This window comes from Podarcis melisellensis (genome assembly GCF_964234715.1).
Source record: "Podarcis melisellensis genome assembly, chromosome: 12".
In the NCBI taxonomy this organism is placed as follows: domain Eukaryota; kingdom Metazoa; phylum Chordata; class Lepidosauria; order Squamata; family Lacertidae; genus Podarcis; species Podarcis melisellensis.
Window position 1 is genome coordinate 19,409,142 of NC_138544.1, and position 15,233 is coordinate 19,424,374.

At 41.6% G+C, this 15,233-nt stretch overlaps 1 protein-coding gene and 1 long non-coding RNA gene across 7 annotated transcripts in view; one reads left to right on the top strand and one right to left on the bottom strand.

The window, feature by feature from the left end:
* Positions 1-716: 716 nt before the first annotated feature.
* LOC309353825 lies at positions 717-5,216 on the bottom strand. Its single transcript, XR_014162030.1, has 2 exons — positions 4,434-5,216; positions 717-927 (listed from the first exon to the last, which is right to left on the bottom strand). It is a non-coding gene; the product is annotated as an uncharacterized lncRNA (long non-coding RNA).
* TOP2B (DNA topoisomerase II beta) overlaps positions 2,806-15,233 on the top strand; it is a 44,783-nt gene continuing 32,355 nt past the window's right edge. The window contains exons 1-3 of one of the 6 annotated variants that reach the window (XM_081883123.1): positions 2,806-2,859; positions 12,289-12,459; positions 12,698-12,788. In XM_081883123.1, the coding sequence (XP_081739249.1) occupies positions 2,821-2,859; positions 12,289-12,459; positions 12,698-12,788 (301 nt within the window). In that variant the 5' untranslated portion in view covers positions 2,806-2,820. Of the gene's footprint in view, positions 2,860-5,470; positions 5,786-12,288; positions 12,460-12,697; positions 12,789-15,233 lie in introns of those variants that run through there. The other 5 variants (XM_081883122.1, XM_081883121.1, XM_081883120.1 and 2 more) reach the window with 5 other exon arrangements.

Sequence of the window (15,233 nt, forward strand, 5' to 3'; positions counted from 1 at the left end):
TCTTTTCAAAAGTGTCAGCCATGCAAATCAAGTGAACTCGTTATTCAGCAACTTAGTAGTCTAAACTACTCTGAACAATATTTGTCAAAGTATGTTAATTCTTGGAGACTGGAATGTTCAGCCACTGAGGGATAGCCAACATGGTGCCCTCAAAATGTTGTTGGACTCCTACTCCCATCAGCTCCAGCCATCATGTCCACTGGTAAAGGATGATGGGAATTGTAGTCCATCAACTAGCCACCTCCATTGTAAAACACTTCCTTCGCTTATCTGTAGGAAGGCCCCCAGCCTCCATTGATATCGGTTTCCATAGACTAGGAAACTACCTAGACTCATAAAAGCTTAGGCTAAAACCAGCAACTCGTTCTGCAGCACATTTAATGTCCTATATTCCATTTATATAAGAAATGTGGCTTTTCTTTTCCATCAGATGGGAAGCAGAGCTATTCCATCCACTCTGCTGAGAGATTAGCTCATTTTTTGCTGCTTTTCTCCCTGAACTGTTGAGACCCAGCTGATCGCTTTAAGAACTTTGCAACATTCAGAACTGGTACCTGGGTTTGCTTTTGCCTTGTGTGTCTTGTGTTGTAGATTTTAAGCCTGCTCTGGGAGCCTCTTTGGCTGAAGTATAGCATAAAAATACTTTCAGTAAATAAATGAATGGTGTTGTGCATAGCCATAAAGGTTTATTATATGAATTGAGCACAGCAGGAACATATGTCTGAAAGCTGTAATACTGGTTTGACAATGGTGGAACATAATTGTGTGCCTTGGGAAACACAGTATTGCCACAGCCTGATTTGAGAGTCTCGTGAATGCATAAGCATGTCTCATCACATTCTTCCCATGACCTGACATGCATGGCTGTCTAGTCCTGTAGGGTGATAGACCATTATTTCTGCATTTTCTGCAGGCTCTGGTGATGATCTGGAAAATAAGGTAAAACCATACAAGAAATGCATAGCAAGTTAAAAGTTAAAAACAAAGGTCAGTAACCCATTTGTGGGGAATGCACTCTTAATTGCCTGCATAGGCCTGGCTGAATAGAAAAGTTTTCAGCAGGCATGTAAAAGTTGGCACAGAAGGCACTTGCTAAAGCTCTGTTTGTTGAGTATTCCACAGGAATGGGCTGATGACATCAAATGCTCGGTTTCTTGTCAAAGGAGGCTTGCCAGCTCTAAACAGCCAGTGATGCTCCTGTAGATAAGCTCAGTGATCAAGCTGGGATATAAGTGTTCAGGTAATCCCTGAGGTACCCTACATCTAACTTGCTTTATAAATGAATACAAGAACTTTGATCCTGGCTTGGACAAGGTAGGGCAGGCAGTGCAGCTGTTTTAACAATGGTATCACATTTTCTCAACCAGACCTTCTGAACCAGAGGCAATGGCTGCCAAGTTACTTCTTCATAGAAGAGCAGCATATAAAATGTTTGTGTATATGTTTATGTTTCCAACACATAAACATTTGTAGTGCCTTATGCAGATCCTTATTTGTAGTAATTTCAGAGAACGGGGATTTTGAAAGGTTATATATGTGTATATCAGGGAATTTTAATAAATACTGGCTGGTTGCCAATCTTTCTTGGGAGAAATGTGCTTGAATTAGTTATGTCTGCATATGTCTGGGTGCTCTTGGATGAAGTTGATCTGATTTCAGTCTGTATTCAGGTGTGGCTTTGGCACTTCACAAATAATCTGCAATGGATGAAAGATGCCAGGAGAACAAATCCCTTTTCTCCCAGCCTTTGGCTAATTAAACAGTCTATGGCCTTTTAAACTGGTGGCAGACAGTATTGTTTTGTTTGTTATTATGTTCTGTATTTTTGTGTTTTTATACTGTAAACCGCCCTGTGATCTTTGGATGAAGGGAAGTGTATGTATTTAATAAGTAAAATAAATACATAAAACAGAGGAGTGTGGTCTTGTGGCTTCTCCTAGACCTCTCATTAGCTTGTTTCAATTATTCTAAAAATGTAATCCTTGCGGATGATCTTTCTAGGATGGAGATAGGAGGCACTGCTTTGCAGTGGTTCTGCTTCTTCCTGGTGTGCACATTCCAGAAGACTGAGGGAACTGTGGTTTGGTGCTATGGCACTTGTGCTTTGAAACCTCAAGTTTTTATCTTACATAAACATTTACATGAAACTTCTGGATGAAACTGTCTGGAGAATGGGAATGAGATGTGAACAATATGCTAATGACTCCCAACTATATTTTCTTTATACCTGAATCAGACATGACAGCTTGGAATCAGTAATGGCTAGATGAGAAATAATAAACTGAAGCTTAATCCACATAACATGGAGCTGCTATTAGCTGGTTCTGGGAAGGTCTTTGGTTTGCTTGGGATGTATTTGTGCACAAAAGGCCTTTCTGTAACAGACGCAGCTCCTCCTAGACAAAACATAGTTGTGCCACAGTTATCCATGTTCTTGTAACATCCTGACTTAGTTTAAGATTCAGCAGACTGCCCTTGAGAAAAATGGCACAAACCCAGGAAAGTACCACTGAAAGGGCAGGGGGGAGAAAAGGATAAACTGAAGGTGTTTGATGAAATATTTATCTCAGATTCGTATGGGATAGCTCAGTTAGTAGAGCATGAGATTCTTAATCTCAGAGTCATAGATAAATGATGTAAGGAGGGAGCTGCAGCCCAAGATAGGAAAAGAGGTAGTATGGGAACACCTAGCTACTTTAAATTTCCAGAGCCTGATGAGCTGCATCCAAGGGTACTAAAGGAGCTTCTGGGTGTAATTTCAGAGCCTGAGAATTGTTGGAGAGAGAACAAGTGAAGTCCCTACAGACTGGAGGCGGACAAATGTCCCCATCTTCAAAAAGGGGGGAAAGGAAGACCCAGGTAACTATCAACTGGTGAGCTTGACATTGATACCATTAATCCTAGAACACATAATTCAACAGTTGGTCTGTGAGCATTTGGAAAAGGATGCTGTGATTACTAAGATCCACCGTGGTTCTCAAAACCAAGTCATGCCAGACCAATCTGATTTCTTTTCTTTTTTTATGGAATTGCAAACTTGGTGGATCAGGGAAATGCTGTGGACATGGTGTATCTTGATTTCAGTTAGGCATTTGAGAAAGTCCCCCATTTATTCTTGTGAGGAAACTGATAAAATGTGGGTCGAACAAGGTAACTGTTAGGTGGATTCATAGTTGGTTGACTGACTGAATCCAAAAAGTACTAATTAATGGTTCCTCATCTTAGAAAAAAAGCGAGAAGTGGGGTGTCGGAGGTTCCGTCCTGGGCTCGTCGTTATTCAACATCTTTATAAATGACTTGGATGAAGAAATTGACAGGATGCTCATCAAATTTGCTGACGGTACCAAACTGGGAGGGGTAGCTAATGCTGCAGAAGACAGAATCAGAATTCAAAATGAACTTAACAGATTGGAGAACTGGGCGCAAGCAAACAAAATGAATTTCAATATGGACAAATTTAAGGTTCTGCACTTATGCAGGAAGAGCCAGCTGCACAAATATAGGATGGGGGACACCTGGGTTACTAGCAGTACATGTGAAAAGGATCTAGGGGTCTTGGGGGACCACAAGCTTAGCATGTGTCAACAGTGTGATGCAGCACCAAAGAAAGCTAATGCTATTGTGGGCTGCATCAAGAGAAGTATAGTGTCCAAGGGAAGTAACAGGACCACTCTGTTCCACTCCTGGAACACGATGTCCAATTCTGGGCACCACAATTTAACCACAATGTTGAACATGGAATGCGTGCAGAGTAACCAAGATGATCAAGGGTCTGGAAACTAAGCCTTACGAGCAGCGCTTGAAGGAGCTGGGCATGTTTAGCCTGGAAAAGAGGAGACTGAGAGGAGATATGATAACCATCTTCAAATATCTTTAGGGCTACCACATGGAAAAGGTAGCATGCTTGTTTTCTCCTGCTCTGGAGACTTGAACCAATGGCTTCAAGAAAGCAGATTCCAGCTAAACGTTCAGAAATTTTTTTTTCTGACAGTAAAAGCTGTTCAGCAGTGGAACAGACTCCCACGAGAGGTGGCAGAGTCTCCTTCCTTGGAGGTTTTTAAGCAGAGGTCATCTATCATAGATGCTTTAGCTGAGATTCCTGCATTGGGGGGGGGGGTACACTAGATGACCGTCGTGGTCCCTTTCCAACTCTACAATTCTATGATTTATCGTGTTTGGGAACAGTCCTTCCTCACGGGCATGTTTTGAAGAGCTGCTCCCAAGTGCACAAACCCATGTAGGAACAGGAATCGCTATACACGTGTTTCCCTATGCGTGTTTACGCGGGTCCCATTGGGTCCAGTAGTACGTAAAGCGCTTAGCTTAGTTCAGTAGGTGGGAGGTTAGGCCTTGTCCCTGACCTGGGCCGGGACCCCCGGAGCTGAAGGGAGCAGCTACCAGGCACCAGCGGCTCTCCCGTGCTTTTTTTTTACCTCAGCGCCATGGCCTGGCGGCTCGCCTCACCACAATTGGGGAAGTACAAGCGATTGCAGGCGTCTTCTTGCCGCACGCGGTGACGTAGGCACGCCCGTTTGACGGGGCCTTTTTCTTTTTAAACGATTGGCCGAAAATGAGACTTGCGCTGCACTAATTGGTTGACAGGGAAGGGAAGGGCGGAACCGGGAGTGCTCGGTGGCTGCGGTGGTTTATGCTGGACGGCGGTGGGGCGGGGGGAGGGGCAGCGCAGTTATTGTCTGAGGCTTTGGGGCCTCGGCGCTTGCAGGGAGCCTGTGGCGGTTAGGCCAGGCGGCCTTTTAATTCCGCCCCGAGCCCTCCTCCGCGGGTCCTTCCTTCCCAATTCGAAGCCGAGCGGGTTCCTCAGCTGCCCGTGTGGACGAGGTCCTCAAGCCGGGTCTCGTCTACGCTGCCGCCGCCCGACATTTCCGCCGAGAACAGCGCCGGAAAAGCTCTCTGAAAAAAAAAAAGACATATTCTGGTCCCTCACGGGCCGGGTGTGTTTGTGTGTGAGGTGTTTTTTTTGTCACCCTTCTACACACACACACTACGTCCTTCAGACGGCCGGCCGTTATTTATCTATCTATTTTAGGCCGAGGTGAAAAGCTCAAACGTGAAATAAAACGTCCGTGGCCCTCAGCTCCAGCTATAGAGACAGGAAAGGGCGGGGGGGGGGGTTGGTACTACGCGCGTGGCCGTGGGCGCGCGCGTGCGCGTTGGAGGCTTGAAGGGAGGAGGGACAAGGGAGGAGAGCCTGCGGTGTGAGTGTTCGCGCGGCCGGGCGGGCGCGCGGCCCACAAAGCGAGAGAGTGTGTGTGAGAGAGAGGGGAAAAAACGTGTGTGTGGGGGGGTTGTTCGTTGTGTGGATGCGCGCGCGCGCATTAGCGTGAGGGCAACCTTGGGGGCCCGTCGGACTGCGCGTGCGTGCGTGTGTGTGTGAGGGCGCGCGGGCGCGCGCGCTGGGTGGGAAAAGGATCTTTCTCTGTGGGAAGGAACACCCCCCACCCCCCATACACACACGCCGCCGCCCCCCCTCCCAAATCTGCGGTGCATGAGAGAAGCGTGTGTGTGCGTGCGCGCGCCTGCAGCCCTGTGCCGGCCGCGGGTGGCTTCCCTCTCCCCTCCCCCCACTTTTCTTTTTTTGGGGGAAAAAAAAGGCTTTTGTAGATATATATATATTTATAATTATTTATACTGAGGTGAGGGCCAAAAAATGGCAAAATCAGGAGGAGGAGGTGGTGGTGGAGGAGGAGGCGGCGGCGGCGGCGGAGGAGGAGGAGGTGGTGGAGGAGGAGGAGGCGGCGGCGGCAGCGGGGGTTTAACCTGGGTGGTAAGTTGCCTTGGCATTTTCTTTCGATTTCCCTACTCGGCGGTGTTGCTTTCTTTTAACAGGCTTGGCTGGAAACGGGAGGCGGAAGGCCTCGGGGAAAATAATGGAGGAGCGGCGAAGATGCTTGCAGGGATGGAGAATGGGGATGCAGAGAGAAAGGGAGAAGGGGGAGGACTAGGCTGCTTCCAGGGTGGAAAGTACAGGCTTGGGTGTTTGCTGATTCCGGCGAGGGAATGGGATCCCTTGGCTTTGGTGCTATGGGACCTTCACTTGCTGGCTTTTTTGGGGGTGGGGGTGTGGCCTGCCAGGGGTTCGCAGAGTTAAAGGGGGGGGGTATGTGGCACCCACTTGTGTTACTGACTCTTACTCTGTGTGCTTCTTGAGTACAAGCTATAGATCACATGGCTATTTTGTTTCTGTTGATCAGTTGATAAGAAGAGGGGTCTCCCCACCCCGCAATTCCTGCAGAGTGGAAACGTTGAAACAGTTTTTAAGGCCTCTAATATTTGTTTCGCGTCTAGCCAAAGCATTGAACTAGCAGGCTGAAAGTGAACTGTCTCTCCAGCTGGGCCACTGCAGAATTCACACCTGAACTAGTAATAAGAATTTGGGATTTATCAGTTTTCTGAAAACGGGGGTCCTTTAGCTCCATCCCTACACAAAATAGGTAAATTATGAGAGGATAAGCTTTTGGATCTTGATATAAAAATACAGTGAGTATTCTGGTGGGGAAAATATAGTGGGAAAGGGAGAGTTAAGTGGTCATGAAGCCATACGATGGGTTTTAAGATTAGAGGTTGTGATATGCTGTTTCTGGCCCAGTTGAAAGAAATCCCATTTGGAAAGACCCCAGGAGGGAGGCGATAACTGAATGGATACAGTTCCCCAATCAGTCATTTACTTCTATTTCTCTTGTTCAGCAGAGAGTTCAAACCAGGGTCACTTCCTTAATGTAACTGGCAAGAAAAGGCAACACAGCACAATGGTGTAAAGGAGCAGTTTTCTTCAAGACAGGCTTGCTGCTACTCTAGAGCTTCATGTAGTAATACAATGTTACTACCCTAACTTCATTAGGACTGTTGTTTTGAAAACAAAAATATTTCCATTCCACTTTTAGGTGTGCTGTAAAGGAAAGACAATGTTGCTATTCTTTATAAATTGAAAAGTGGCAAATTCTATGTGTGCCCCAGAATGCCTATTTTTAGGTACATAGTGGCAGCAACGCTTTAAAAATAAGGCACCAGGCAACTCGTGGAATATTGCAACCCTTGCTGACAAGTAGGCTATGTTTCTATAACCAGGAGGGCAAACTATTCCTTGTTCTTGTGTTGTACTTGCTGGAGGAACAGTTGACATGTGCAAAGAGCAGAACTGATATTAATGTAAATGTCCCAGTTTGCTTTGTCAAGCAGTAGACTGGACTGTATGAGTGGATTTGTGAGCAGGGATGGTCTTCACCTTGGTGCTTCATTTAACAGTGGTACCCACCTTATGATGAGCAGATTGACTTGATGATAGATATGCCTACTTGCCATTTGAAAGAGTTAGTCAATCTCATAGATCTATCAGATGCACTTGCAGGTGCATGTATGCAGCCAGTGGAAAGTGTTGAGGGAATGTCATTCTTAAGTGCTTTCTAGTCTTTCTTCTTTAATAAATTAACTTTGAAAGTGGAGCTGTAATAAGGATCACTATTTGGAATGATGTATTAACTCCCCTAGCTTTAAAAAAAAATATGTACAGAAATGCAAATTGAGCAAAACATTTAGTATGGACACAATGGCATTAGTGTTCCAGCTAAAGTCCCAACTATCTTTGAACTTGCACTTTGAATTTAGTAGTTGAGGGCTGGGTTTATTTCATTTGTGATGCATGAGCACTAAATCATTTTCCTAAAAAGTATTGCTATTTGTGTGTATTGTGTGTATAGTTGTAATTGTCTGCTACTTCCATAGTTCTTGTTCTTTCAGCTTTCAAAGTGATCTATCATTGCTTTACAATATTTGTATTAAAATTGTGATTCTGCATAGATAAAAATTGGCAAGGCCTCAAACACTAGACATTGTGAGCTCTCTGCTAAAGGAAGAATTCATGTTCAAAGGTGTCTTTGACAGATTATTACTATTTATTGTGACTACATTTCAGAGTTAAACTAGTACATGCGTCCTTGGCATGGAATTTCTTATGGATAACACCATTAAACAGTGGAGTTAGGATCCTTAAATAGAACTCCCCCGCCCCCAATTGTGTATACCTGTTAAATATGTTTTGATATTAGTGTAATAACTTAATTACATTTTTTTAAAAAAAACAAGTTATACACTCAAAACTTTTCTGAATAAATTGTGGAAGTTGAGTAAACTATTTCTTTTCAATAAATATTAAAGTTAAAACTGGAAATGATTCACAGTGATTTTCCCCATTGTGAGTACTGGATGTAATGTTCTATATCTCCAAGGGGAGGTATCTGCTCTAATCTAATTTGTATCTTTGCCAAGGGGGTTACAATTTACAGCATATTAAAGAAGTTGGGGAGACTATATCTGTAAAAGGAATATACAGACCTTAAGTACATTAACTTTACGTACATAAACATTAGCTTTTCTAGCAAAACTTTTTTGTCATATCAAAAACCCCTTAAGCAAGGAGATTGGTACACAACTAGAGCTTTTATTGTGCTTCCTGTGCAAGACCTCATTTTCTGCACTCTCACGTTGAATGTTTCTGCACATCATGCCAGTAATACATCTTGGAATAGCACATTCCTTGAATACAGAACCAGAGCAAATACGCATATAGTCATGGTAGATTTGATCCATGCGGCCTCTTATAGAAGGGAAAGAAAAAAAGAAATGTAAACAAAATATTAAGACTTCATCCATTTTTGCTCAGAGTTTAAAAGAAAGAAATAATAGGCTTGTATGTATGTATGTAGCACTAAAACTTGGCTTAGTTCTATGTCTGAGCCTTGACTTGTATGCTCCCCTCCCACATGGCCTGATGGAATTTTACTTTCCACAAATCCTGGCTTGTTAATGTAGCAGCCAAATAGGCAACGATTTAAAACAAATTTTGATTTATCAAGCCAGCTTCACGACTGGTTTGAAATTGTTTTGTTTAGAAACCTATCAGTATTTATTTTAAACCATGATACTTAGTTCAGATACCTAAAAGCCAGGTTGCATGGAAACTTAAAGTAAACACTGTAAAAATCTCATGGGGTGTGCATGTGTCTTCAGGCTTTTTCCAGCTCATGCACATAGCACTACACCATGGGTTAGTGTTACATGTGTACTATCCATCTATCCATCTTTTGCTGGCCATACATTTGCTTGCTTGAAATCACACTGACATTCGAAAAGCTTGTATCTATTACTATGCTCAAGTGACACATACAAACAATACAGCTGACATGCAGACCAAGTCCAAAACTGCATTTAATTTATGAAGTGGTGGAACAAATGCAGCCTTAATTCCCAGAGCTGCTGGCAGCTGAAGATGGACTAATACTTTCTTCTTGCAAGCATATATAACAGGTGACATCTGTGCCCAAAGAGATGTATAGGGCTGCAGATATTTAAATGTTTCCATCTGTGATTAGTTGTTGATCAAGGAGATAATACAGAGAATGTGTTACTGTTAAAGCTGCGAACCTGATCTGGACCATCTGTTCCATAGTTTTGTAAAATAATGTGGTTCGTGTGTACGTTAAGGAACATCACTTTAAGATATTATAAGACAGCTTCTCTTCTGATGGAGTTGTAAAGTGTTTGAATCATGAACATCAGAATAGTTTATACCCTATGTACTTGTGACCTTAAAGAAATCTCATTTTGCTAGGAACTAATAAAAGGTGGTTTCTTTAAAGGTAATGATAAGTGTCTCACCATTTGAGAACAAACCAACTATTCTTTCAACTTATGATTAGAAGCCTTTCCTGTCCTCAAGCCAATTTAACACATTTACATCTTGGATCTATGTATGCTGACTTAGGAGTAAGTCGCAAGTCATAGGATTGCAGCCTTAGCCTTTGTGAATTAAAACCCAACATTACCATTAGTACTGTACTCATTGGTTTGGTGTGGTTTTTTAAAGTGCTATTTTGGTGTTCTCGTACAATGAGAGGTAGGAAAAGTGAGGCAGCAGCTGTAGTTATAAAAAAAATATTAAACCTCATAGTAGAGACTTCAGTGCAGTTTAAAATATATCTTTGACCACACCTCCAAGAAATAGTTGAAAAAGGCACAATGCTTTAAAGGCATAAGAGCTTTATCTGATCTGGAATCTCACAAGGCTGCTGAAATAATATGTTTCATATCTGTCTAAAACATAATAAGAATTTGCCATTACAAAGTGTTTTACAACCTTGGAACAACAATAAGACTGGCCATATTCACATACCACTTGGAATTCTGGTTAAGCTTAACTATGTCTTAAAATGCAGCATGCTGGTGCGCAGGGAGAAAATCACAGCCGCTTCACTCCTTCTGTGCTGCTGCAGCATTACGGGAGCCTAACCATGGTTTGTATTGGAGTTCTGTCTGAAGCTGGGCTTGTGGTTTCTCTCTGCCCCACCCTCCCCGTAATCCATGAGCTATGAACTTGGTTACAGCTTGTGCTTCGGGAGAGAGACAAATCACACTTCTGAGTTCAGACTACCTTAAGGCAAACCATGGCTTAGCTCTTACGAACAGAGCAGCAGGAATAGGGGAGGAGTGAAGCGACCATGATTCTCTGTGTGGTTCACCTTTAAATTATAGTTAAGTAGTACTGCGCTGCCATGGTGTCGGTGTTCCATTGCGCCAGAAGTGACTTAGTCATGCTGGCCACATGACCCAGAACAGCTGTCTGTGAAGTGGACAAACGCCAGTTCCCTCGGCCTGTAAAGCGAGATGAGTGCCGCAACCCCAGAGTTGTTCGTGACTGGACTTAACTGTCAGGGGTCCCTTTACCTTTACCTTACTCTAGTTTAAAGTGAGATGTAGGCCAGAGTTTCTGGTCCTGTCACATTTTTAAACCTTCAGATACGCTATTCTGTGTACATATTCATGCATACATAATTTCATTTGTATTTCCCCTTTCCATAGTTAACACATTGCTCAAAGGTGGCTTACAATATAAAAAAATACTTTAATTGCAATCATAGAAGTCATAAATAATGTTTAAAAAATCAAAAAGTACCCAACCAGTTTAAATAATTTCCACATAAATCATAATAAGATCTAAAATGAAGATATAAAACAGCAACACCCCCCCAAAAAAAAACACCTTCCCTGAAACATACCTCAGCCACAAAGAGTCTGCTCAGCAGCCTCAGCTTTTGTAGCTGGAGTCAGTCAGGGCCCTGTTCACCCAAGGAGGAAAAAGGCCTGCAAGGCAGGGAGCAGGCCTTCCAGGACTCACAGCCAAGATGGTATCGTAGCCAAATGTGTGTGCTGAGGAAGAGATCATATGGGGAGAACAACTTCTTAGCATGTTTAGGCCATGGACTGCTCTAAAGCAGGTATGAAGGTTCTTCCCCATTCTGAAGGTAGCTAGCACTTTGAATTAGGTTCCAGTGCTACTTTTTCAGTGGGGTTGCTGGTGTTGCTGTTGTTATTCATGTCATGTATATACCACTTTATATTTTAAAGAAAAAAAAATCTGAAGCTGTTTACAATACATTGAAACATCAAATAAGCTTGGGGGGGGGGATGGTTGAACTATATACTCCTTGCAAAAAGAAAGTGGGGTTTAAATGCAATAAATAAGCTCTTTGGCTTACCTGCTTAAGAAAGCCAGGTGGAGATGTCAGTTGCCAACCTGCAATCGGACCTGCACCAGTTGCAAAAGGCGCTTTGAGCATGGCTAATTTCAAACACTGTTTCAGAGATAAAACTAAACCACAATTTTGCCCTGAGCCTTTTAGGTGTCACAGGCCTACATGTTCCTTCTTCTCCGTTGTTCTCTCCCTAGTTTGTGACAACCGGTGCTGCTTTGGGTTAAATATCAAAATATACATTTTGCTACCAACTGGGAACCTGCGGAGTATGGAGTGTGTGAGCTGAAGGCTCGTTCACCTAGTGCCAAACCATGGTTTGGTGTTAACCTTTGAACCAACCCTATATGACACTTTCCCTCCCTTTTAAAAGTGAGGGCACTTTTAACATTTTGCATTATGGTGTGTTGATGTTTCCTGTATAGAGGGGGTGGAGAGAAATCTTTAACATGACCTAGTAGAAAGTGCAGAAGGTGGTCAGATAAATTCCTATATTATTTTAAAAAAACTCTTCTATAAAAGCCAACAATATGGAGGCATGTCCTCTATGCATCAAGAAAGTTCCCTCTTGGTTTGTATCTTTTCCCCTAGTGGCAACAAACATTGCTACTAGCCCAAAGTCTTTGCACAATGAAGAATTAGAAAGCTGTAGTTATTTTATTCATGGAAATGGTTCTTACTTGCGGTTGTAGAACAGTTGGGATGAATCCGTGTAGTTTGGTTACCTTTCCTCCTTTTATTTCAGACGCTTTTTGATAATCAGAATAATGCTTCAAAAAAGGAAGAACCTGAACACATGAATAAGAATGATTCAAAGAAGATGTCTGTTGAGAGAGTTTATCAGAAAAAGACTCAGCTTGAGCATATTCTTCTCCGTCCTGATACATACATTGGTTCGGTGGAACCTGTAACTCAGGTAATTTTTATTTTTCTCTTTATTTAAAGCAAGTATTTATATTGTAGCTGAAGGTATCAAGCAATGTTTCTGTGTGGTTCCCCCCCCCCCCCATGTCAGTCCAAATGTATGGGAGGGATACGGAGAAAAAACAGTGCTGAGAATTGAAAATAAATATGTTCTGTGAATATTTAAAGTAATAGCAGTAAATATTTATTTTAAAGTTCAGTAAAGTAAACTCTTGTTTTTGTGTGTGTAGCTGATGTGGGTGTTTGATGAAGATATAGGAATGAATTGTAGAGAGATTACCTATGTACCTGGCTTATACAAGATCTTCGATGAAATTCTTGGTAAGTGTTTATAATTGTGATATTCTGCCATCCTCAGCATTTTCAAAGTGCTTACAATGGAATAATTTAGAAGAGTTTAGAACTAGTAAAAACATGTTAGTAATCAACCATGATAAAGAGTAAAAACAGATTGTGGGATTGCATGCTCCCTTCTTTCAGGGTCATACACTTACAAATTTCCTCCATTCAACCCCTGCTGCTCTTAGCTATGACTTGGGCTTATACTAATTTTGAACTTATTAATGTTCAGTGTGTATTTCCAGTCCAGAATTTGCAAAGATCCAAATGGTACATAAGGAGTGCAGTCAGTTCAGAGTTAACCATAGTAATTTTTGAGGAACTCAGCATTGTAAGGGACCTCTAGGGTCATCTAGTATAACCTCTTGCTGATTCAAGAAACTCACCACTGCATAACACCGTACCATTGATAAGGGTGGAGGGGAATCCTACAGCTTATTCCCTGTCTCCTAATCATAATTATAATGGCCATGTACCATCACAGCAGCCTAAAATTCCTTTAATTTTATGTGGAACACTAGAACTATGCATTGGTGAGGTTTTCAGTTTTACATTTTGTATGATCAAGGATTAGGGCGGCATTGGGAGCACCATAACTGAGGCTCACAAATAAATCAAGACAAGTTATTAGCTCATAAAGTATTTTACCAGCCTCCTATTCGCCCATGTCCAGGTTGATTGTCTGTGAACCTAAGAAGATAAAAATGCCAACTTTTGTAAAGATTCCTTACCCTGGTCATCTGAAGATAAATATTACTTGCCACAGGTGACTAGTGAGTGGATATTTACAAGCTTGCAATAATTTTACATCAGGAATCTAGCTCAATAGTAACTTCAGCAAAAGTACTACTGTACCATCACCAATATCATGTACAATTTTATTTATTTTGTTGTCATTTCATATTAGCTATTGGCACATGCTAGCTAAAATATTCAAGCATACTAAAAAGCTGGGAAATTGTCATCCTGATCCTCACTTTGAATCATAATACTTGATTTTAGACCATTTTATTCATCTGAAAGCCTATATTATTCCCCCCACCACCACCTCTGTAGCATAACTAAAGAGGACTGAGATGTCTGACAACTTTTTCTGTTAAAATAAATGGTCTGTGAAGTTTACTGTTCAATGGCACAGAAATATTCAGTAACCAAAGTATGGCTGGTCCTTTAATCATGCTATTCCACACAATTTACTAAATTGCAAGTAGAGTTACCACATTTTATTAGCTGGCTCTTACACATTTCATAGCTCTTTTGCAGGCAGAATTTCAACAGGAATTTCCTAGCATAAAGATGCATTATTAGAATAAATCTCGCAAATTGAATTAGACTGTTGTGCAACACAGGAGCTCTGTCAAATTGGCTGAGAATTTCCCTTTTAGTCTAGTTTCTAAAACATGATTTGTCCACATTTAGGCTAAATTCATAATATTTAGTTCAGTAAAGGGATTTTGTTTTAGAGGGCCAGAGTACTGTTTTAATGATTTCGGGGAATTAAACTAAAATTTAATATTGCCAGATCTAATAGAGGCAGGGAAGGATTATATATGTGTGTATGATGTCTTGTCACATGAAAAACTTTGTAATCATGTAACTAAAACTACGTGTCAGACTACTGAGATTCCAATACTATAACCACTTAGTTAGGAGTATCCCTGATTGAAATCAATGGAGCTTACTTCTGAATGGATGTTTATGGGGTAGTACTAAACAGGATAATTCAGCTTATATCCTTCTTTGGTGTCCTAGAAACAAGGCACAGTTGCTTGTCACTGGTGGCTAATAGCCATGTGTTTGGTGTGGAGGGGAAGTGAAAGGGAGAAGCAATTAAGAATTGCAGCATTAAATCACAATGAAAAATAGTGGAAACAGCAACAGCAAAAAATTAAAACAAAATGTATGTGTCACAATGGCATTCTTCACGTCATAATGCCATTAAGTACTGGATAAACTAACTAGAAGTGCGTTGTAGTGTATTTTGTGACTAGTATTTCTTAAGGTGAATTAACTGGTACATTTGAGTAGCCTTTTACTGATTTACTCTTATGCCTGCGAACATCATCCATGAATTCGGGAGTCACAGATTTCTCTTCTAGATTTGTGAGCTCCAGCATTTCAGATGCCAGGGATCACATCACATTGGCACTGGCATAATGTGTGACCTATCCATTGGTATTATGTTTGATATTGAAAAAGTAGAAAAACTAAAAGAATAAAGTTGGGGCCACTGACATCAGAATGAAATAAGTGAGTGCAGTGATAAGTAACATACTAGAAAGGTCTGAATGAACTCAGTGGGCTGTTTCAGGAAGATCATATGATGTGTTAAAGTTTCTCAGAGGTATAGCATGTGTTGCATGTGAATACAAAAATATTTAGCTAGTTGAAGTTGGTTGGATATTTAACTAGGTAAAGTATTTTTTT